General features: G+C 28.2%; 1 protein-coding gene across 1 annotated transcript in view; it reads right to left on the bottom strand.

The window, feature by feature from the left end:
- The window catches only part of LOC113363574 (zwei Ig domain protein zig-8-like), a 160,631-nt gene that overhangs the window by 17,154 nt on the left and 116,283 nt on the right, over positions 1–27,194 (bottom strand). Inside the window, exons 4-5 of the mRNA XM_026606066.1 lie at positions 7,807–7,920; positions 2,132–2,298 (exon numbers count right to left, since the gene is read on the bottom strand). Coding sequence (XP_026461851.1) covers positions 2,132–2,298; positions 7,807–7,920 — 281 coding nt within the window. The remainder of the gene's footprint in view (positions 1–2,131; positions 2,299–7,806; positions 7,921–27,194) is intronic.

Consider the following 27,194-nt stretch of genomic DNA (forward strand, 5'->3'; position numbering starts at 1 on the left):
GGAGCAAAGAGTGCAGAAAATACAAATCGAGTTTTTGAGAGAACGGAGCATCCGAATTTAAATGATCTAAAAAACATTCAATTTGTAATGACGGTGAGAAGTGGCGATTAGTTTTTGGCAGAGGCAGGTCAAGCTGTTTCGGGGATACCGAGCTAAAAGTACAAACAATGGCAGTTTTTGAGAGAAATAAGCGTCCGATTTGAATGATTCAAAAAACTTTCTGCTTGTGTTGACGAAACGATTGTTTTTCGGAAAAAGTATTTTTTTTTAATTTAGAAAAAAAAGTTGAATATAGAAAATAATTCGGATTTTCAAACTTTAAATTTGGTACGTAAAGTTCCAGCAATTTGCCTCAAAGCACGATGCCATACACCACTGTTTTTTTTTAAGTTAAGATTAAAATATGTACAATATGTTGTTTGGAAAACAACAGGAGTTATCAAACTTATGTATTCGACCAGATTGATTTCTGGTTGAAATCTGACTAAAATATAATATTAATGAAATTTAAAATTTTTTGGATTATATTTTAGAAAAAATGTGGAATCCAAAAACCGGTTTTTCAGTAGTAAATACCGATTTCCAATGACACTTAAAAAAGTTAAAAAAGACAAATGTATCTAAATATACCAGATTGATGAGAACATTGTTGCAAATCGATAGTCGTCCTTTATTTCACTATTTTATGAATATTTACACCCTTATATGTAAAACTCTTTGCATATAATATTTGTAATAAAAAAAAGCACATCTCTATATGTGAATATCAGGCATACTTACAGTTACTTAATCTTGATCAATTATTTTTGCGTTCTACTAAATGGCACAAAAAATATTAGTAATAAAATTGAACAGTATATAATTTCAATCAAAAACTGCTTTTAAGCACTCGATATTTTCTTTCATTTTTTTACTGAATTAATCGAGAAATTTGTTTTTTTTTATAAAAAAACGATTAAACCGGTTCTAAACTGTCGGTTTTTGTATAAACCCTCTTTATATACAAATATTATTTAGGTATATTATTTCTGAATTTTAGGATAAATATAATGAAAATTCATCAAGTTAAGTTAGTCCAAATCAATAAAACATTAATTCTGAACAGCAAAACTGATTAAATATGAAAAAAACAAATGTCTAAAACTATAGCAACTATGCAATTTTTGTAATTTTGAGAATTTTAAAATATATAGGTCAGAAGAATAAAATGTGTAAACCGTACAAAAGTTATCAGTTTATGATAAGAATCTAATGATTATTTTGCAATGGAACTCGAAACAGTTTTCATATACCTATTGGCAAAATATATACATATACCTATATACACACAAACACAATCTTATCCTTAAGGAATATTAAGAATATATAGTATGATTTATTCTGTATTTAATCATAAAGCTATACACTAATTATTCACTTTTATATTTTCCTAATTTTTTTTAAATAATTAATTTGTTGCAGGTAAAGCAATTTTCTCTTTCCATTTAATTACGCTTGAATTTACATTTCGTAATTAGGTTTGTTTTTCATGTAATTAAATTTTCGCATAGAGAATATTAACACTGTTTTGCAAATGTTAGCTATTGGATGTAATATTATATATAATTTATATATATATATATATATATATGTATATATATATATATATAAATATATGTATTATATATAATGAGACTTTTTCCCTTAATATTCCCCCACAATGGAAAGCAGTGCTTATTGTTTCGAAAAAAATTCGCAAAAACAGTCTTGAATTTAACTCTCCGATTTTATTCTCTTATTGCCGACACATTAACATAATGTACAAGTTCTATTTTATTTCTGAGAAGATGCTGTGCGGTATAAAAAGTATTTTTTGCCAACTTACAATCTCGCAGTAAAAGTTTAGGTATTATACACTCCTTAATAGAGAAATATGCGGCTAAGAGTTTTCATTTTTCATCTAGAGTTTGGAAAATGTTTTTATGGGTGTACAATATATTGTAAAGTAAAGATGGTATAGAGTAAAGAAAAATGATTTTTCATATACAATCCGTGTATTGCACACACAAACTTGAAATGACGCAGTACTAAAATCCTCAACAAAATTTGTTATTTTTCTATAATTAATACTAAATAATTAATTAATTATTACCGTTTTATCTCTTAGCATTCCGACTCTGCAATTTAATTCCCCATTCGAATCCTTGTAAAAGGACACGTTGACGGCTTGTCCAGAATTTGCGACTTCTGGTTCTTCGAAAAATGGTCCATAATGGTGTTCATGATATTGGTTCAGTCTTAGCCTGTGACGAGGCATTTCTGCAACAATAATAAAAGTCATATGTAGTGTTGTGATTTTTTTTAAACATTTACAAATGAAATAAAAATTATAAAAATAATATTAAAATAAATTACATAAAATTAAATAAAATATCCAGGCTCATTACGCGTAGCCCAAAGCCGACTGTCCTGTTTTACATTTTATTAAATTTAATATATTTGAAAATGCTTATCGTTAGTTAAACGTAATAAAAAATTTGGTAAACGTAAAAAAATTCTTTCAAGTAAAAAATACAAAACTTGATCTATTTTTCATCACGTGTAATCTTTCTGACGACAGAAATTAATAGAACTTCTTTGATATCCAACGTTTTATTTAATTATTTATTAAACTAGTGGTGCATGGCATTGGCATTGTGTCTTAAGGCAAATTGCTGCAACTTCCCGTACCAAAAACTATTTTTTTTTTAAAACTTTGAAAAAAATGAGTATTTCGAAAATTTTGAAATTAAAAAAAAAATTGACTTTTTTTGAATTTTTGAAAAATTAGAATTTTGAAAAATTAGATTTTTTTTAATATAAATGTAATATTTTGTTTTTATACTTTGAAGTTTCCTGAAAATTTTGAACTTTTTTTCAAAGCAATCGTGCTGCGTGGCTGTTTAAGAAAAGAATTATCGAAGCGCGTAAACGCCGCGTTGTAGTCGAACTAATAAACATTGATAGGGAATCCATGAAAAATTGAACAAAATTTGTACTTATTGAAAATTTGATGTGTACATGTCTTATGATCATTTTTTCCACTATTTTTATTGGATCTCCGAAACCGATAAACCTGTCTTCTCAAAAATTTCATCAGCTCTTCATTTCGTCAATACAAATAAAATGTTTTTTGAATCATTCAAATCGAACGCTTCGTTTTCTCAAAAAATCAATTACCATTTTTGGCACTTTTTCCCCGTATCTCGTACCTCGCTAGACCTGCCTTTGCTAAAAACTCACGAATCTTCAGCATAAATTTAATGTTTTAGTAATTATTCAATTCGGTTGATCCGTGTTCCCGAAATCGTCGACAAAAATTTGTACCGCACACATACATACACCTACTTTTTCAAAGGTATGCAAAAATGTTCAGAAACCTCTAAAACGTAAATTTATGAAAATTTTCATTTTCGTTTTTTTGCGATTAATATAATTTACCCTAAGGGAAGTTAATTATAGCAGTGATGCTCAACAATAGATGTTATAAAAATAAATAAAATATGCAAAACAGAATTTTTTCAAACGTGAATAATCTAAGTGATTTATTATGGATGCTGCTGAATGGGTCAAGAAAATTTAAATCCCTCCAATAATTTTATAAATGACCAAAATAATCAAGAAAAATCTGTATCCCTTATTATAAATATGATCATCCTGATTCATTTTCAAAAACAATTAAATAATAAATAAGTGAACCAAAAATTACATTTATTCATAACATAAATAATAAATGCAACTTGATTGATATCGTTCAATACTATTTAGTAATGACCATAAAGACTATTAAGGTGGATAAAATGTTTCGACTTTATCTGATATAACATATAGGTAAATTGTCGTATTATCTATGATCTAAGTGACTAAAATATATAATACAAAAGATGCTATTTATAGGTACAAGGAAAATATGTAATAAAATATTAATAACGTGTCAAATATTTCCATTTTGGTAATGAGGATAACGATGATGAAATTGTTTTGATCTGACCATGATAACATGTCAATAAAGTATGTATATATATAAATAGGTCATAAATGAAATTATTCAAACTATAGCAAATGACTCTATGTAAAATTATCCTATCCAAAAATCTAACTGAATTACTAAATTGACTATGAAATCTTCATTAATATGACAAAAAATCAATCAAGTCCAAATTCTGTTTCTGATTATTCCAAGGATTCCATTTTCGAAAGTCAATTTGAACAAACAAGACAATCATTTATATTTCATTTCAAAATTTGTGTAACATTATACATTATAAATATAGACAAAGAAATTTATAATTTATTCATATATAATTTTATACTCACTATTTATACCAAAAACTCTGCGTACTCAAATTGTCTGAATAGAAACTATTTGTCTTATAAGGTGAGAAATAATGAAAACTTATAAATACATTTCTTTAAAAAATTTAAAATTTCTTTAAACGAAATTTTATTTATATTTTATTTATACACATAAAACTTTATTATTATTATAAATGATATATTTCGGATGTTCCCAAACTATTTCGCAAAACTTGAGTCATTATGCGGCGAAATACGTAGGTAAAAATTAAGAAGTTTTATTCCTTATGGCCGCGTTCTTTAAATTTTGCTTAAACAACTTTTATTACGACTTTTGTTTCTGGGTTATAATCTTATTTATTATGCAATTGCTAATCTCAAAACGGTTTGCTGTGGTAAATTAAAGGACATTGAAATTTATTTTTATTCACGAAGTTTGTACATTATTTTCTAGCATTTGGATGCACAATTGCTCTTTTTAATGTAAACTAAAATTTATTATTCGGGGAATAATTATAGTTTATCTGACGAAAACAAAATTCTTGAGGAAATTAACAAACACAATTTTCAATAAAATCTATTTTACCACCCTAGTACCCTTTTCTGCAATTGACAAAAATTGTTTTCCTAACATTAAATACCGAAAATATTCGACATCTACCTAAGCACATAATTTTTTATCAGTAACAATATTTAAGCGAGCCATTTTTACGGCCTTTCCTCCCTATAAAGAATAAGATTATATAGGAGTTCAGCAGATAAGGTATTGTCGGGTTAATCTGCAACGAGGTATCAAACCTCGTTTTTGGCTTTTGGCCAAGTCAGGGAGAAAACTCGTTTCTTTTCTAACTAAACTTGTGCACAATGATATCTTTCTTATGGAAAATGCAATATTTTTCAGATAAACCCAAAATGAAAGAAGCATTCTCTTCAAACTGAAAATCTTAAACTGAATACATTAGAGTGCATCTTGAAAAGGAGGAAAAGATTATTTAAATAACTTGTTGTTTATCTTTATATCTGTATATTTATGTTGTTAATATTAAACAATTTATATTTATATATATTTAAAAATGGTCATTACTCACCACACTCAAGTGATAGGTGACATTTTGAAAATAAAGTAATTTAACAAAATAATTTTGATAGAGCAAGATAATTCTCACAAAGAAAAAAAGTATCATTTCTCTTGTTTGAAATACTTTTGTAAATTTGAATGAAGCATGATTCTGCAAAGCGTCTCTGAGTCGTATTCAATATCAAAATTGAAGTTAGATTTATAATTTTTTGATCATAGTTTGATTCTGATTCTTATTTTTGAATTTGTTGTAATGTTGCAGTAGTTTTTTAGGTGCTGTCAAAACGGCTAGATCTGACTTTGCCAAAAACTAATCAGCACGTCTCCCCATTAATACGAATCAAATGCTTTTTGAATTATTCAAATCGGTTGCTGCGCCGAAATAGTCGACAAAAATTAAAATCCGAACATACACACACATACATAATTTTTTTAAAGAATGCCAAAATGTTCAGAAAGTCTGAAACGTTAATTTATGAAAAAATATCATTTTCGATTTTTTGCGATTACTTTGACTTACCCTACAGAAAGTTAAAAATATTATATACTGTTAACTTCGATCGTCTCTATTAACACACCTCACCTCAAATTACTCGTTTGTTGTCTCTAATTACACTCTATACAATATTCATCTCTTTATGTCACAATTTGTCTCTCACAATATATAATATACTCACAAACATACATTAATTTTTTATTACGTTACATTAGAATATATGGGTTTCTTTTTAAATTTGCCATAAACATTTCATTTTTTGAATTCAATTTTTTTTTTAAATTTTTTTACTAATGTTATATTTCGACTATAATTTGTGATTTTCAATCTTTGAGCCTTTGTAGTACTTAAATGAACACGATGAAAAAATCACATAATAAATTTCAATTTATCTCGAAGTTTTCAGGAACATTAAAAACTGTCATTTCGCAGTATTTTGTTTCTTAAACCCATAGATGTTAAAATAAATTAAATATCTTAAAATTTTAAAATTTCGAATATGGACTGAATTTTTTAATACTATCTTTAATCTGATCCAGATATATAATCTTTGTTGTATTATTTACTAATTCAATATACTAGTTTCATATATCAGAAAGTTGGTGCAAATTGTCAACAAGCACAAGCAAAACGCCACATGCAGAACTAATTCAAATGCACATGGTGAAATCAAATAAATAATTTAATATGTCCATTAATTCAAACAGAATCCTATGTTCATCCAACATGATGATATAAATTAATTATAAGTTAAACATATTATTCAGTTGTACAGTGTTAGTTTTGAATTTTTGAACTCATTAGGAACTCCATATGCAATTGCAATGGCAGTCGCAGTAGCTACACATTTGTTAATAGAAATGGAAAATTTCATTTTGCAGCGAAAATAATTCAGAAATGAACAAACATAGGGACATAGAAAATAGGAGACAGGAGTGAATAAATAATTGTTGGAGGAATATTGAATACATTTACAAAATATGGCTTTGGAATAATTGATAATTGAGATAAAGAAAATGCACAATCACTAGTACTATTAGAAATTTTTAAATTCAAATTTAGACAGCAACTGTTAATTCTCGAAAACGTAATAAATTTCAGTCATTTTACGTTGAACAGATTTTTCACTCCCAACGACTATTTTCCAACGATATTTTAAAATTCATCAGATTGCATACTGTATTTGTTAATGTCGGAGATAAAACTAATGCCCTGATAGCTAGAACTATTTGTTTGCATGAAATGACACTGTTTTATTCAGTGTTTTTCTTGTCTGCAAAAAGCTACAGAGGGAACAAAACAAGGATAATGTGTTCTCTAACAGGACAGCATATCAGTTTCGAAAATCTGAATTGCATTTCCCAGATAAATGTAAAGAGCGCGATTTAATAAATGATACAAAATGGATTCTAAATAGTTTTAAAATATTTAAAAAAAATTGTATTTTCAACGCAACATGTGCGTTTGCCTTCCTTGCACCTCAGAGTAGTTCAAATCAAAATTTTGTACTGTAATTATTTCAAATAGAAATAGTCCTGTTTATCCAATTATGGTACATTGTTTTTCAATTTTCAGCTGACATGTCCAGAAATCGTTGTATTTAATATTGAACAAATAAAAAAATTTAGCACAGAAGAAAGTATAACCAAAACAAGCTTAGCAGTAAATTCGTTAAACCCTTTCTGTAAAAGTTTTCGAAAGAATCTTCTTTTTGTATCAGATTACCTCATAATAAATTTAATAAAAATTGTTGACGTAAATAGCATGTGTTTGACCATGAGAGACGAATTGAAACATATAGAAATAAATATTGTACAGAGTGCAATTAGAGACAATAAACGAGTAACTAGAGAAGAGATGTGTTAATAGAGATGAACGAATTTAACAAAATATATGGATTTTTTTTCAAATATTTTACCTGTTATTGTGATTTCAGGAAAAGTAACCACAGGTGGCCTGGTGACTTCTTCTGTGGTTGTTGGTAAAGTGGTTGTATACTGCGTCGTCGCATTGTAATCGGTTATGGTCAAATCTGCAAAAAAATAAAAAAATTACAAATTAACATTTATATATTTTTAGAAATCGTAAACTATCTTATATCCTTAAAAATCAATATATTATAAGCCTATGAAATATAATTTTATAAGAAAGGAATTCCTAAAGAAAAGCCTAAGCCTAACTTTCCACATTACATTTATTTTTATGATTAAACGATTTCATGTAAGCCTATAACATTTTTGTTTTTTTTCAGGATAAGTTTATTCTATAACATTTTGAGCATTTTCTTCAAGGTGAGTTTCTTCTATAACATTTTGAGCATTTTTTTCAAGAAAATTAAGATTATAATCATGCATAGCTAATATAAACGTATATCAAATTTCCAATGAGAAACCTCGAGATTTTCGTAAGTTGATGTTGTCAATTTTTGTTCAAAATTTTGCTGGCTTTGAATTCACTTTTTAGGCAAATTTTCTTAAATTGTCTTAAACAAGACATGTACCATTTTGGTATTAAATATAGGCACAATATCAATTATCTAAGATCGTTTTTTTGATATTTGTTCGGTTTCTACGTTAGGTTTTCTCTCGTAGGTTCTCAACAACCACATGGCTTTGACAATATTTAGTATGAAAAAGTTTTTCATAACATGGCCTTGCCATAACATTTTACTTATGCGGCAGAATCGGTCCCATAATCACCTTATATTTTACTATTCAGGAGACATTATCCTGTGGGGTAAATGCACAAATAAATATTTATATTATTATCAACCTGAGCTTACCTACATAATTGGTGACCCCGATCCCTATGTAATCATGTATATATGTATGTTTAGATACAAATTCTTGGTTGATCTGATTTAGTACAACATACATCAACTAAATTCGATGACTCAGTGATTATAAAATTATATTTCAAGGTTAATATCAGGTTTTTGAGAAAGGCACATAGAAAAAATGGTAAAAAGTAAATTAATCACCGATAGAAATCTTCGACTTGTAAGTATAATAATCACTATAAAATTTATCAAAATAAGCATGATAAAAAAAATTATAAAGACTGAATCGTTACGAGGTACAACTCAGTTTTCCTATGATGATACAAAAAAGTATCCAACCACTCTCCACATAATGCTATTCAACGTATTACAGAAATATTTCCATTGCAAAATTTCTGTACATAAGAATTAATCTAAAAGTGAATTAAAAAATCTTACATTTCTCTCAAAAATAACATCCAGCTGTAGCCGAAAGCAAATGATTTTGTTTTTGTAATTTCATGCATGAAGAGCATGTTAAAGAATGTAATACTGTGCTCGGATTAAGAAAATATATTTGGAATTTTCATATAATATTATGAATCTATTCTTCTTATTTTGGTAATAAGATTTATGAATTTTATTTTAAGCGCTTGTCCAGTATGTTATTGAGAAAAAACGAGTTTCAATATATTTGTGCTGCAGATCATTCATACAAAAGTGGAATAATTATGAAACTTTTTGAAAACTTGCAAAGAAGGCCAACAAAAATGTTCATAAATTTGACAATCCAAAATTTCAAACATTGTGTTAAAAATTTCAGTTTTTTTTTAATTCCAATGACTTGGTTAGAGTGAATAAATTTTAGTCTTTTGCACCATGTGTTCATCAATATAAAAACAATGCTTTGATAATATAAATAAATTATCTAATGTCTGTAATTTTTTCAGTGCGATTTTCCCAATTTCCAATTCACCGTAACTTTAATTTTATCTATTCGAAAAAAAAGTTTTCGTTGAAAATAAATCGCCTGTTGGAAATCCATGTGTGTGGTTCTGACATGTGCCTTTTGTGGTACGTATTTAAAATAAAACTTTTTTATTTATTGCGAGGAAAGTTTCATATATCAAATCCGACGATATATATATATATATATATATATATATATATATATATATATATATATATGAAAGTATTATCGCAATATATTACAAAAATTCAGATACTCGATGCCTAAGTCCAGCGCAAATGCAAGGAACAAAAATAGTAATTAATCCTATCAAACAAAAATTTAATTTATTAAACACACGTTTCCATCAATTACACATGATGCCTCCTCGAATATTTAATTTGATCACGAGTTGCATCCGATAGTAAAAATAATAATAATAAAAATTCAAAGCCGGAACACGCGTTCTGTTTCCTATATATTTTTTCAGGTACATTTTATGTTTTTCATCAAACAGAATCGATTTCGATTGAAAACATCAGTCATGGCAAATAACAAAATAATATGACATATAAAAGTAATAAAAACCCGACAACGCATTTGACTAGTGATGGGAAGTGATCTGTCGATATTGTTGATATTCGATATTGATGGGAAAAACGATATTTGATCACCAGGATAGGATAGATCGATGTAACTTGATGTTTGTTTTTCGTAATTGAAAAAATGGTTTGATACAATTATAGTGTGGACGTTATTCAATTGATATTATAATACAATATCTATTTTGAATAAGGTATAAATATTATTTTGGTTTTACAGCAGATACTTATGAATCACAGAATATACAAATGCTTCTTCACAGATTTTGATTAGAATCGCTCAAGTGCGCAGCTAAATTTTGAACTTTGATGATTTTTCATAATTTAACTGCTTATCGTAGGCCTATAACATTTGAGTATGTTATTTTAGACTGCAAAATCTATCATCAAAAAAAAAATTCAAGAAATAATTACAAAGAAACGGCTCGCCAGATCTTACCAAAAACTAAACAGCACCATTCCAAAGCAATATCTTTCGAAAAGTTTTTGAATTTTTGGAATCGATTCAAAATTAAGGGCTAAAACGTGGACGAAAATGTTTTACACTTTTCAGCTGATTACAAAGAAACGGCTTGGCTGATCGCTGCACAAAACTACTAAAGGCTAGTCTTTATCAAGTAATATTTTTAACATTTTTAAAATAAGTGCAGCTCATTTTAAAATAATGTTGACAAAATATCAAACATCGGCTCACACACAATTTTTTTAAAATTCGGTCTCATTTGATTCAGAATGATTTGAAACGTCGAAAAAACACAAGAAGAGCAAATCGGATTTTCTGGCAAAAACAAACTTTCTCTGGAAGTTAATAAAAGTAAAGACTGCATATAACAAACCAAAAATTTGTATATACATAAAAAATAATTTAGTGAAAACAAAACCTAAATAAATTAATCGTTGAAAAAGGAGATAAATCTGTACTATCTTTATATATATTTTACATAATCTGTAAATAAATCTGTAAATCTGATCTTCTTCAATTTATAATTTTGCATTTCTTCTTACTTCTAATTTTTATTCAAATTCAACTCAACAATTCAAATTTTATGGAGAGCTTTTCCATAATTATTCTCTTTGTTTGAAGTTTAACTTTACGATAATTAAGTGTATTATTTAAAATGTAATACTTCATAATTCAACGATGATTTTATTAGACATCGATTTTTTTGTACACTTTTTTGTTTTTGTATATTAAAATCATGCATGACACACTTAATCTAAATTGGAACTAATTTGCTCCCTGTTTATTTCAAATGAGCTATTTTTAAATTTTACTTATCACGTGAAGTTCTATGCTATTTTAAATCAACAACTCAAATTCTATTTAGTTTTAGATCAAAATTTTAAATTCTATGTCATTGCCAAGAATCGATCCGAGTATCGATGGTCGGTCACGCTACTGACTGAGCTATTCCCGCCAAATCAATATTCCTCATGATCTTTAATTAGCTGAATTTTTTTTCAAAGTATTTACACTTAAATTGCTTATTGTTTCTTCAATCGATCAATCAATCTCAATGCCTACAAAGGGAGTTGACATCATAGTTAGTAGTTTTTCGATAGAAAAGGGTAAAATTCAATTTAAGGGTGAAAAAATACGTTTATCAAAAACTGTGTTACAGTACCCTTGTGATAAATCGTTTTTTGCAAAATTTTAATCTGGAAAGTTTAATTTCATTTAAGGCAAAACTTGAGGAAAGTAGTATAGGGTGCGCCATTTATATGTGGTCAATGAAAATGTTGAATAACTCGAACAATTTTGAATAAATTTTGATAAACTTTTTTTCATTATGCATGCAAAGCCTTAAAATATTTTACAACAAGGTTCGAAAAATAAAGTTGACCAAATACACTCCTTCATTGCGCAAACAAAACTTCAATGTTTCCATTGACTACATATTGATGGCGCACCCTCTGTAGTTGTCTCAAGAAAATTTATCGCATACATTTTCCGAGTCACCCAAAATCAGTAATATAACTATGTCCAATAACATATTTTCTCTTGAAACTTAAACTTATCATAAAATACACAGACTATTCCTTGTCTTTCCGAAATTCGACATAATATTACATGTCTATTCCACCCCACGATATATTTCTTAAACCAGAAACTACTCCATCACGGAAACATGCACAAACCACATCCCCGACATCATAATATGATATTTGAGAGCGTATACTTTAAATAAATATATGTGTTGAATATTTAAAGTGGCGTAGGTATTCCTTATTTCTTACATATTAATCCCACATATGGCTGACACAAAATTCGCAACGAAGACACGAAGATATATGGTTGCACGTATCATGACTGATGACTTTTGTACATGATCTCTCACCCAAAATATCTATCAAAAAAATTCGAGAAAGGATTAATATATAGACAAGACGAGACGGGAAAAGATATATATATATATATATATATATATATATATATATATATCTTATATATGAAAATGGAGCTCTCGATAAAATGATCCGCTAAGACTCGAAAACGGCTAAACCGATTTGGCCAGTCTTAGTCTTGAAAAATTCGTGCTAATCAGTAGGTTGTCGGAAAGGTGAGATATTATTTCAAAATCGCGTAGAAACTTTACATTTTTAATTTGAAAATTTTTGTTGAAGCGTAATGTAAATAAAACAATGGACGGTGGCAAATACTTGAAATGTCAAACGTTTTTGACAGATGATGTTCGATTATGTTTAATAGGATGTTTTACGTGAATATTATTTAATTATGATTAAATTGTGGTAAGTAGTTTTGTTTGTGGTTTTATTTATATACAAAAACGTTATTAAACGGGTTGCAAGTGTTACTAGAGACTCAAAATATCAACTGTTTTGAAATGTTAATATGAAAATGCATTTTTTGGCGTTGTAGCACTCTTTTTATGCAAATCATATTTTTCTCAAACACGGTGCTCGAAAGATCTCATTTGTATAATTATATACTCATTGGTATTTATAAAACATTTTCTAGGTTGTATTATTTTTTGTTTATGTTATTTAAATTCAGAACCTAAATTTGGTGTCGATCAAAAGGACATTTTGTCAAATAACCAAAAATTTATCAAAGAATAGATAGTAATATATGAAGGTACGGGGTTGAAAAGGTCCACCAGCAATGTGTCAAAAACCAGTAAAGTGAAGCATGGTTTAATAGCAATATTTGAAAGTGAGGGAAAAGGATGTATAACCAGCTATAACCCTGCTATCGGAAAATAAACGGTAATCTTTGAAAATCCATAATAAAAGTATTTTCTTCCGTAGATAGATTTTTTTAGCATTAGTTTAAAGTGTAATTATTAAACTGTTTACCACCTGGCCATTTCAAGTTACTCCGCCTATAGGGTAAAAAGGTCTAGATAACGAATTTTTGAAAGACACCAGAAAAGAACATTTCTACAATGATGAAGAAGAAGGCAGTTTACTGAACGTAGTCAGATAATTGTTCGTTTGCAATGTGTTATTTGTTGTGATATAATTAGTTTGAATTTTATAATATAATTAATATTTGCTCAAAGTCAAATTAGACCTTACCTTTGTGCTTCGCCCTGCTCTACATATATACTTCTTATTAAATTTACTTTAATTCATCGAATGTTACTTGAAACTTTTCAAAATGCAGGTCAAAGAAGAAATACTTGATTCGTTTTCTATCTCTCCTCGCAGAGTTTTGAAAATTTTGTATAAGCTCAGTAGTATTATTTACAATTATACACAAAATCCAGCATTCAAAAAAAATCTGAAAAACTTGAAACGTAATCAATAAGTCGAAAGACCAAAAAAAGACTTGGATTGTATTATACCATGTTTTCTATGTAAAAGTGTATAAATCTTCCAGTTTGATTGTATTGACAAAATATAGACAAACTAATGGGATTTATTGTTTTTATAATTCCTCATTGTATATAGCATTCAAAACAACATATCCTTATACACTTAAAGTATTAATTTTTTTGATTCTAGAAATTGTTTAGAATATACCTTACTTAGCAAAACAACGTTTGCCGGGTCAGCTAGTATATACATATATCTTGTCTGGGTAAACAATTCTCAGATAACATAAACTATATATATTCTCGGATAACATATAATTGTTATATTAAGGGTCTTAAATCGTATGAGTTGGTAGTCACAAACTATCAAAAAGCTATGTCTTCGCTTTTATATGAAGAGTTTCACCCATAAAACCTAACCTCAAAATTCTCCTAACCACATAATAACAATTGATAGGCCCCTACCAGAAAATGGGTCACAAGGGCTCCAAAAAAATAATAGGAATTAACCTACATGTAAATGTAAACAAAAAGCGAAATTCTTTATTTTTATTTAGCATATGTCGGGCAATATTGTAAAGCGCGCGCTAAACAACCAAACGCTACTAAGAAGAACCAGAGTGGTTAAGCTTATTTATTAGATCCGATTTAAAAAATGGATATAAGACAAAAAAATATTGCATAACTAGGTGTAAGTAGCATTTTGCCTTAAGGCAAGTTGTATGATGTGTATAATACCTGACTTAATCACATGATATTGAGATTTAGATATTAAGATAGAATTTTTAACTGCTTATGCAAATTAGGTTTTGGATTTCAGTAAAAGCTAACTAGTGGTGTATGGCATCGTGCCTTAAGGCAAATTGCTAGAACTTCCCGTTCCGTAATCAAATATTTGAAGAATATTAAATGTTTTGAAATAGATTATCATAAATACTGTTACTTTCATTATTTGTGTTTTATAGAAAAAATATAAAAACTTATGTGTTGTACTATGACGTTTATATGTTTTCACATAAAAAGTAAATAAACAAAACTTAATCAATCAGATTTAAAATGAAGGACTTAGTCTAATATTTATAAGGAATATATAAACTGACTTGCAAAGTTATTAATTATTTATCTGCAGTGAGCCTTAGAACTTTAGCTAAAATTAATATTAAAATCCGAATTATTTTCGATATTCGAAAAATTTTTTTTGTGAAAATTTAAAAAAAAAGCTCACTCCAAAAACAATCGTTTTGTCAATACAAACAGAAGGTTGCTTAGTTCTATCCAAAAAACTATCATTTTTGGTTCCATATTTCTGAATTAAACAACTCCTTATGAATAAAATTTTCATGTGTTTTGAGGTATTCGAATCTGTTGTTAAACTTGGGCTAAAAATTGTATCCATACATACACACACACATCCATTTTTTCTAATATATTCCAAAATTACAACTATCCATCAAATATCTGAAAATGTTATGTACAACTAGCACGCTTATATAGAAAAGGCGGGTTAAAATAGCCTCTCATAATCATAATTTCGAACTTTTATTTTACAAAAATTAACAAAAACTACAAAAATGAACTTTTTGACAGCCTGGAAAAGTTATAATTATCTTTAAATAATGGTGAAAAAAATTGAACAAAATTTTGTAATAAGTTTGAAAGCTGTAAGAACATATAGATTTAAAAATATAAGATAAAATATTGCATATAGCCGAATAATGAAGTTCTTTGTCAGTTTTTCTGATTTAAAAAAAACTAATTTAAAAGAGACCGATTTTCATTGCATTCTTAAATAGCATTTGTTATTTTGAAATACACCCTCCTATATATGGGGTCCTATATATTCTATATGGTCACCTTAGAATGTGGCTAGTACAAATCTGATTTTAATTTTAAGGTATAAATTTTATTTCAAGTTTATAAGTGAGCATTAGAACTTTAGCTAAAATTAATATTAAAATCCAAATTATTTTCGATAATCAAAAATTTTTTTTTGGAAAATAAAAAAATAAAAAAAATTGAAATATTTCTTCTCTGAAACGCAAAAATTATCATTTTCGAATTTTGGACGATCACATTAACTTACTCTATGACAAGTAAAAAATAAAAATTGCATATTATCAATGATGCCCCGTGACCAGCAAATATCTGATTTTAATACTGGCGCAAACAAAACTCCTCTGAACCAGCTGTTTGCTACAATATAAATTCTTTCCTTTATCACTGCAAAATATATTATATATCCATCCCCAATATTCCGCCCTTATCGCCCCGGGGCTGTCGACCGCAGTGGATACTGTTAGGCACGTACACGAGCAATAGTCATTAGAGGGTATATTGTTCGGGAGCTTTTATTCTCGCTTCATCAAATGATTCGTCTTCTTAAATGAAACTAAGTAACGATTTCACAGTATTCGCTTCATCAATGCATTACTTCCATTCGAATTCAATTACTAACCGAAGGAAGGAACGGGGTTTGGTGTCTAGTTAACGACAATCGAATTCGGTAGTAGGAAAATTACCAACTATATATACGAGTATATACATTTGCATGAATGGGACGAGAAAAGACGGTATGATACTCATTATTCTTTAAGATAGAAATTATAATTGATTTAATGAAATGGAATGATTGGTGTGAATACTCCAACACCTTCATAGAACGCAAACTCGACCGCTTTGTCATTATTTCAATTTTAATTGTTTCCGCGTTCCATAGAGTGCGCCATCAACGTAGCACGTAAATTTACCAATAGGTTTATATCTAGATAAGATTTATATAAATATGCTATTGATAAAAATAAGCCTGATTTATTTTTTTCAAATGAAAATAAAATACATATGTGCTTTTTAGCATTCGTATTAAAGATAAGTCTAATTAAAACTAGTAGTTTTTAAAATATGGCTAGGACGACGCACTGTTTGTACTAGAACCCTGAAATTTCTACAAGTGATTTTTTGAAGTACCTACTATAATCGCTAATACTAAAATATATAAAGCCCTTTGCAAAGTTTTTTAATATTTGCAATTTAGCGAAGAAACTACTGCAAAGTTTCGAGATATTTAGTACAGAAGCAACTGCATATTAATAAATCAATTATGCCTAGGTCGCACCGTTTGTATTACATCCCTAAAATTTATTCATATTTATTTATTTATTCTTTGAAGGGTCTATTTCAATCGCTGATACTAAAATTTATAAAAACCTTTGCAAAATTTTTAAATATTTGCAATTTAGTGAAGAAACTACTGTCAAGTTTTGAGATATTCAATACCAGAACCAACTGCATATTGATAAATGGTTTTTGAAATTATGCCTAGGTCGCATGGATTATATTACAACCCTGAAATTAGCACAATTTATTGTGTAAAGTGTTTACTATAATTGTAAATAATGAAAATTGTTTTTAGATATTTGCAATTTTGTAAAGAAAGTACGGCAAAGTTTCGAGATATTTAGTACAGAACCAACTGCATATTAATAAATCACTTTTGAAATTATGCCAAGGTCGGACCGTTTGTATTACAACCCTGAAATTTGTACAAGTGATTTTACAAAGTATCTTCTATAATCGCAAATAATAAAATTTATAGAGGCCTTTGCAAAATTTTGAGATATTTACAATTTTGTAAAGAAGCTACTGCAAATCTTCGAGCTATTTAATAAAAACCAACTGCATATTAATAAATCATATTTAAAATTATGCACAGTTTGCACCGTTTGTATCACAACCCTAAAATTTACACCAGTTATTTTTTAAAGTGTCTACTATAATCGCAAATAATGAAATTTCTAAAGTTCTTTGCAAAATTTTGAAATATTTGCAATTTTGTAAAGAAAGTACTGCAAATCAAGCTATTTAATAAAGACCAACTGCATATTAATAAATCATTTTTGAAATTATGCCCAGGTCGGACCGTTTGTATTACAACCCTAAAATTCGCACAATTTATTGTTTAAAGTGTCTACTATAATCATAAATAATAAAATTTATAGAGTCCATTGCAAAATATTGATATATTTGCAATTTTTGTTTGCAAAGAACTAGTCAGTAAAGAACCAACTGCATGTTAATAAATAGATTTTTGAAATTATGCCTAAATCGGACCGTTTGCATTACAAACCTAAAAATTGCACAAGTTATACCTTGAAGTATCTACTACGATTCCAAACAATAAAATTTATGAAGTCTTCACCAAAATTTTGAGATATTTGCAATTTTATAAAGGAAGTACCGCAAAGTTTCAGTAAAGAACCAACTGCATATTAATATATGATCAATACTGATATTTGTACTCAATACATTTCATTTAATTTGAAACAAAATTCACGATTGAGTAATTTATTTTCCAATAAACATAAACATATTGCATTTGCATTGCGTTTATGCAAACAATTCTGAAATCTGAAATTCATAATTAAAATGATTGGTAGAAATTGTTATTAAATCGTGTTTGTGGCATGTTGTATCAAAAACGGTTTGTGGAATCAATTTTAATCATAAATGAAAGTAATAATGGAAAAATATGTTATGTACAAACACAAAAGTGATTGCAAATATTGAATTGTTAATAAAAATAATTACTACTAAAATACAATGATTAAATTGATGTATTTTTTACATTTTTATGAAATATCCAACGGCTTACTTCAACGTTATATATTATTTGTTGTATTTTTTTCTTGTATTGTGAGATGAAAAGATCAGAGAGTTAAATAACATGACCTCAGGTACTTAAAAAAAACTCATAAAAATTTAATTAAAGGTTACGAGTTTTTCTCGTTCGTTTCTCTATAAATCGCCAAAGAAATATCTGTTTTCTTACAATATGGTTTTCTTTTAGTTATATTCAGACGTAATTTGATGAAAAACGTGAATTCGAGGTATACTTTTGTAGGAACATTTTGTAGCTTTATCGCAGTTTATATTATAATGTAATTTGAAATAAATGGATGCAAAAATAGAAGCTCGGTAAGATCTTAATCACAAATTTGCTTGAAATAATTTTTTTTTAATTGAACTAAAAATTTAACACATAGGTATGTCCTTTTTTTCCAATTTTGAATCTTTTTGCATGAATGAAATAATTAAGAATTAGTGCTATATGTTAATGTGCCTTGAAGCAAATTGATAAACAAAAAATAAAATTAATAAGGAAGATAAAATTTCATAATTTTCGAACGAGGGTCAACTACTGCAAAATATTCAATATATCTATTTTAAGAAAAGGACATTTTTTGATACCTGTTTTTGATGTAATTTGGGACAAAAGTTCTATTCCTCACAGGTCTATAAACTTGTCCATATACTTTTGAAGTTTGTAATCAACTAAACTAAGTCTCGGAATAAATAAATGCTGAAATCTAATAACGAAGTTAGTTTTGGAACTACATTGCCTTTATTCAATTACATAGTTGTTAGTAGTCTGTCTTCCTTCTGAATGACTCTCCTACTGACTAACTGTCTACATTTATATCTGTCACAACTGTTTAAGAAAAAAAAAATTTGTTGAACAGAAAAATAGATGATTTCTAATAATTTTGGAAGCCAAATAAATAAATAAAGTATATAAATATAATTGTATTAGGTACTTATAAGATTTAGTCCAAGTAAAGATGACTAAAACTGGAGCACAAAAGTCCAATTTCACTTCTAGCAATTGTTTTATAAAATCCAAACTAACTACACCATAACACATCAATCATTATCAATTTTCTGCGAGATTTTTTATATCATGTGAAGGTCAAGGTTGCCAATATATTTTTAAATATATTTCAATTAAAATTTTGAAAAAATACGGTCACCTTACAAAATGCCTCCTTTAACTGAGTTTTATTTCAGTCGGTAGAGAAATGACTTGGAAAGGTGAAATTCATATTTATTTAGTACAAATTTAATTAGTGGATCTTAAAAAACAATAATTTAGAAAAAAAAAACTTTTATAACAAGTCCCTAGCTCCCTCATGTTATTACAGCTATCATAAAATATTTTATGCAGCAATATTCATTTACTAATGGAAAAAGATTTTAATAAGACAAGGTATATTATTAGAACTATATGAAAATATTCCATAAATGAGATTTAAATTGATCTCACAGTTATTACGTAGTAATAAATTAAATTGGAACTAGTACCGAGTAGTTGCAAATAATTCAAAGCTAACTAGATGCACGTAATCCTTTGCCTACTGAGGAGTTGCTAAAGAAAATCGATTCGTCAAAGGAATTTGCTTTTATAGAGTATAATAACGTTCATATGTACAGGTTCTTACTGAACGATGAATATGTGATATATATATATATATATATATACATGTATATATAAACATATTTTTCCCAATTAATTGGCAAGCTGTAACATAGGTATGGTTAGTTGCCAATTTTTTGAGAGACTCCACTACATCACATTTTAGAATTTGAACTTCTTAAATATTTTCAATTTTTTTCATGTTTTCAAATCATTAATAAACTAGTTGAAAGTGGCATCGTGCCTTAAGAAATTGCTGGAAGCTGTAATTTAAAATTTGTGAAAGCTCAGAAAAGAAAATAAGATTTTATTTCAAGATCTATGATTTAAAGATTTATGAAATTTTTTAACAAATTTGAAAATTTTTAAAAATAACGATATTCTTTAAAAACTTAGATTTTTTTTAAAAAACCTGCATTTTTTTGAAAACTGAGAATTTTTGAATATTTTTTTGAAATTTGAAATTTCTTGAAAGATTTTGATTCATATCAGTTCAAATCGATTCAAATTACAAAATATCGGATTTCCGAACACCAAATAGCATTTTTTTTAACTTTTTTATCTGGATCACCAAAACGACTAAACCTGCCTTTGACAAAAACTAGTCAGCACGTCCCCGCATCAATAGGAATCGAATGCTTTTTGAATCATACAAATCGGTTGAGCGGCACTTCCTAAAACGTCGACGAAAAATTGTGTTCACACATATCCATTTTCCTAAGGTATGCCAAAATGTTCAGAAATCTCTAAAACGTAAATATATGATAAAGAAAAAAAAAACTTTATTTTTGGACGATTACTATATTACTATTACCCTACAAAAAGTTACGATTACTATTACCCTACAAAAAGCTAACTTGTAAAATATATGGTATAAATATCATATGTCTTTTTCAGCGGGTTTTCAAAAATCGCATAAAATTCATTCCTCCTTCATAGAATGTCAAATTCCAATTGCTCTTAAGAAAAATTATCATATTTCATTTACCCCATTCAAAAATTATTGTTAAGCCAACGGTTTCCCATGCAAAACGTTAAATTTCTGGCAACTATGTACATTTCCTAGTCGTGAGATAAAAATAACATTGAAAATTCTGCAAAACTTTTCCGAGGAGTAACAAGAAAAGTTAATTTAATTAAAATGTGTGAAGTACTGTTACAGAGAGTTTTCACGAACAGCGCAAACGCTTTGATAATTTGTTTTATTTTCAATTTGCAATTAAGTTCTCAGCGAAATAGGTTTTATCTGAGGAGGAGAGCTCTCTCATGTTAGTTACATCGCAAACATGAAGTATATCTGATGAGATAGATTTTTCATTATGAAAATGATTTGGATTAAAAACTCATTTCTGAGCGAAAGATTATCTGCTTTACTTTGTTAAGTCGTAATTATATTCACTGAGTCCTTTGGTAAAAACATCAGTTTGATGTTGGCAAATGTAAAAATATAGAAACTAGAGTTTATGCAAAAACCACCATTTCAGAAAACCGGTTTTCGAATAGTATTTTTCATTTCTGAGCATTATTGTGGTCGAACAGCTATATCTCCGAAAATAATTTAAACTTAGAGAAAACCTCTTTTACACATATTCTTAAGTAGTTAAACTTTAAAAAAATATCCAAACAAAACAAATTATATATATCTTTAAAATCTTTACCGAAATGCAATGCAAGAAATCTTCAAACCATAACCTCACGATACAACCCCACATTTAATTTTTATGTGTTATTAAAGTTGTCACTTACCTCACAATTAACACAACATTGTAAACATTATTTTACGCTAAATAATAATTAAAAACACTTTAATTTATTCCAAAATAAATAGCTTTTGATTACAATAGATTATATCATAGATAAAAGAAGATACGATGCAAATTTGACAGATGCATTTACGCCATTGTTAAATAATTAGAATTGCCAACCTGCATTTGCATTAAAAGCATGTAAATAACATGGATATAAAAATGTAAATAAAATTGAGAAAACTAGATTAATATTGAAATATATAAATCAATATATAAACAGAAATCATGCACGTAATTAATGAATTTCAATAATAATAATAATAATCTACTTCTTTCCATTTTATGTGCATTATTGTATCCATGTTTATTATATAAACATGAATAGATTAGGGTGGTACTTGTGGGCACTTGTTTATTAATGGCGGAAACTCCTCTGTCAAATTTGCATCACGTTAGTTTATTATAACTTATTGTTACTAAAATTGATTAATTTAAGAATAATTGAAGGTGTTTTTTATGTAATTTGACATAAAAAGTGCTTTCAATCTGTTAATTGCAAGATGAGTGACAACTTTAATGCCACTTGAAAATTAGTTTTTTGCTGCATGTTATTTGGAGGTTATGGTTGAAAGATTACCGGCGTTTGTAGTATTTTGCAAAAGGTTTGCAAAGTTTTATGTTTAAATTGTTTTAAATAAGACATCGATAATATGTCTGCAATTTATAGTCAATATAAATGTTCAGAAATCTATATAAATGATTATAGAAATCTCTGTATTAGTTTCCTGTCAAAACTTGGTAATCAGAGTGCACTTAAATATGCCTACTATGGCGACAAATACTAAAATCTTTATTTTTAAAGTAAAACTTCTTTAGGCGCGACTAGGGTGAAAATCCGTGCAAATGCAGCGGAAGTGCGTTACGGCAGATAAGATAAGAGTCGATTGCCAATGATTCGTCATTCGCTCTCGATGATATCGTTTCTATACGGGTCGATTGTGATTAGCCGTCGTGTACGTGAATAGAGATCTGTCTTTGTATGTGTACCGGCATCAACGTTGTATGCGTACCGATATCAACGAGGAAATCGGCATAGATAAATATTTTAAAGTTACATCGTAGTACAAATCTTGATTCAATGAAAAATGCCTGAATATTTTACCCTGTTCCTTGAAAATAATAAAACAAATTAAACATTTGGGCCGTGTACTAAACGTAAGCTTATTGAGTAGAAATTATTTCTATATTAGCCGTAGTTTCTAAAAATCCTTGAAGTTATTAAAATGGTAAATATTTTTTAGGCAAGACAGATAATACAGCTTCCCAAAGAATGAGATTGTATCGACAGCGAAAAAGTAAAAGAAATACAAGCAGTCAATAAATGTATGTTAATTTTAATTACGTGAAGTTCTTCAAAAGACAATTACATGATGAGTGAAGTTGCAAAAACAATATTTGTTTAGGCGTTGTTTATGAACAAATATTAAAGGAATATATTTATTCTAGACCAGAATACTTCCTCAAACTTTAAACCTCTATTGCTCTACTCTATTGCTAAAAATAATCTATACCGACAAAAGTACCAGTAGGGACATCAATGTAGCACTCGGTTAAACCGTTCCCGATTTGTGCAATTTTTCATACACTTCCACAAAATCCAAAGCCAACATTAATATCTCCAGCTCGTTCGTATTATCTATAAAGAGCAATGCATTAAATATCTCACGTGTTCGTACGAATATTAAAGTCCAAGCCCTTATGCATATATGAACAATCGGAGTCAATACCGAATACCGTACTTATATAACACGTTTTCCGAGAGCGACGACTCGATTTTCCCATCTGGATGGAAACTTCTGGAAATGGAAGCTTAACGTTTGCACCCGGAATGATAAATCGGGATTAGTGTAATGTCTGAATTTAATTCTGGCGATATCTTGCCCGCCCTGCTACTCAAATATTCGCAAATATTCGCAAATGTTCGCGCAGCTGAAATACTAAATCAACTCCACATCCTCACTTGAATACACACGAGATAATGCATAGATTGTTATTAGAGTGAAAAATATCGAAACAGACATATGTTGGATGTATAAGATACAATATATATATATATATATATATATATATATATATATATATATATTAGGGCGAGTATAGTCCCTATTAGATACTAAGGATCAAAATATGATACTTTGCCGAAAAAACATAGCTCTAAAGTGAATTTTGGGCTATTTTTTGAAAAATCCTGTTTTAGTTAATTTAGAGCGCCCCAATAGTGTCCAAATGTATAACTGACCCCTTTGAAAAGCCGATCTACCCATGGCCATGTTTCACCCCCTGGGACCTCCCTTTAGAGATCCACCATACAAAAATTGGTAACTATCTATTTTTCATACACCTAAGTGATAATCGTTGTTCACCCTTAATTTTTTTATGGATTTATCTCTTTTTATTTTTTCATAATGTGACATTAAACATCATATATGCATACGACCCAACATTTTTACTTTTTCATCACCAACACCCAATTTTTTATCGACATTCTAGCAATTCAATAATATTTTATCCCGCATTGAATATTCTTGAAATATTTCAGTTCAGATTTTTGAGCTTGAAGAAAAAGCTTACATTTTACTTTAAAATAAAATTTATTATTATTAAGGGTTGACAAAACCTTATACTCTTTTTAATATTTGAGTCAATTTTTTTATTTTATTTTTTCAATGCGGTATAATATAACTCATTTTACTTTAAATTACCATTTAGTTTCATCCTCTGTTGTCTACCCTTAACATTTTTTTTAAATTTTGAGATCAATTTTCTTAATTTTAATTTTCTATAATTTGAAATTGAAAATACATAGAACTCTTTTTACTTGTAAGCCTCTATTTTTTAAAATTTGGAATTAATTTTATTTTGATCAATTATTTGACATAATCTTAGTTAAGATTTTTTTGAGTTTATAAAAATGCTTGAATCTCACTTTAAAAAAATTATTTTTATTAGGGGCTGTCCAAATCTAACACAATTTCTTTAATTTTGAGGCAGACTTTTTCAAAAAATTTAATGCGGAATTGATAAAATGCATAGAACTCTTTTTACTTTAAAAACTATTTATTTTTATCAAGGGTTGTCTACTTCTAACTTTGTGTTTTTCAATTTTGAGGTCATTTTTTTCTAATTTTAATTTGTTTTTATGCGGAATTAAAAAATGCATACTACTCTAATTTTTCACCCTCCTTTCACAAATCTCTATTTCATATTAGCCATTTTAGTAATCAGTGATTGTTTCTTCTCATTCAATGATAGTTCATATTTTTCTGACCTTATGATAAAGCAGAAATTTTACCTAAAAAACAATTTATTTTTATCTAGGGTTGTCCCATTTTCCGATTGTATAAATATTTTCCAAAGTGCACAAACAGTACATAGTTGATAAATGGTTTGCATAAATAGCAATTTTTGCAAAGAAATATAGATTGAAAATTAAAAACTAAAGATACAACAGTTTTTGATAAGAAACAATAAGGTATCATTCAAATCGATGGTAAAGTTGTAAAATTTTCCACTCTCTCATTTCTTTTAATCTCAGTAAATTCGCTGGGCATGCTCCATAACAATATGTATAATTTAAAAATAAATTATCGTATTTTGTTTCGTAATTCAAAAATCAACAAATTAATGCAAAAGCGCGGTAATAATATATCAAAATCTTGAAACTTCAAATGAGCCAAGTCAATTTAAATATAATCAGTTTCTTGGCACTTGCAAAGACTATGAAGGGACATTTATATGTGGCGTGTTTTGCAGTGGGTAAACTATTCATATACTTTTTGTTAGCTGCTCCTTTCACTTGTGCACCACATTTGCAATCAGTTAGTTATTTTCGTACTAAATATTTTATACTAGAAATATTTTTTATGCCAAAACAACCTTCGCCGGATCAGCTAGTATATATATATATATATATATATATATAGGTAATTTACTATGGGTTAAAAGGACCAGATGACAAATTTTTGATAAATAGCAAAAGACCATCTAATTGAGCATTTTTCTGAACACACGTGTTAAAAACGAAACTCATTAAAAAGATTTTGCAAAGGAAATATATAGAATAACCCTTTCAACAATTTTGAGAGCTACCCCCAAAAGTTTAGTTCAATTACTAATATATAAAATTCCCAAGCTCTAAATTTCATGTTTAATGCTAAACAGATTTTTATCCTGCCACATATAAATGAAATTAGGTACTTAACCAGCCTGACTATTTAATTGACTGCATTTGCATTTTGCACCGTGACAATGTGGGTTGAAAAGTGCAACAGTTTTAATCAGCTGAATTTTACAGGCAAATATGTTTTATTCGCAAAGTGTGTGCAGCTAATTAATTTAAAGCTGCGAATGAAATTATAAACACAATACGGCACGGGAAAATTATTCAGCTACATTCTGATGGAAATTTGTTAGGGAAATTTGTTGACAAAGCGTCATTGATGTTTGTATTTCACAATGGAAATATTTACATTTACTATTTTTTATTAGTCTCTGTTGCAATCAGATTGGTATAAACGTATAAACGGCTTTTGTGTCACCAGTTTGATTAAATGCAAATTCAATTCAATTGAAATGTATTTGTTGATAATGTGATTCGGCTGACAAATTATATTTATAAGAATGGGGAAAAATATTTGGGGATTATGGTATTTAACAACGTTAAATCCGGTAAAAATTCAGAGCAATCAATCAGTTGCAAAATAAACGAGAATTAGTGGTTAATTTTTTACACAAAAAAACATTAAAATTAATTACATCCAATCTTTTATAAACAATTATCTGACTGAAAACTGTCTATTAATATATTATGAAAAAATTCCACTAAATGAATATTTTGTCCCGAATCTTTATCCTCCTCCGTTAACTAAATATTATATCAAAGTATAATCGCAAATTAATTCACTTGATCAAATAAATTGATTGATGAGCATTATATCTCTTCGGCCTAATTCAAAACAGGGATTTAGGAGGAAACATTCGCCTTCTCAAATACTAACAAAAGGATTCCGAAAAATATTCCGGAATTCAATAGAAAAATAAATCCTCGGTCGATCAATTTGACATGGGAGAAAGCTTTTGATACACTTTGAATAAATAGGGTATTATTTAAAGAGGTGAAATTGGAAATTCCTAAATATCTAGGCGGTTTTGTTCCTTTTATTT

Source organism: Ctenocephalides felis, unplaced genomic scaffold (assembly GCF_003426905.1).
Source record: "Ctenocephalides felis isolate EL2017-DRISC unplaced genomic scaffold, ASM342690v1 CF-g0.4_SCAFFOLD_00845, whole genome shotgun sequence".
NCBI classification, from domain to species: Eukaryota; Metazoa; Arthropoda; class Insecta; order Siphonaptera; family Pulicidae; genus Ctenocephalides; species Ctenocephalides felis.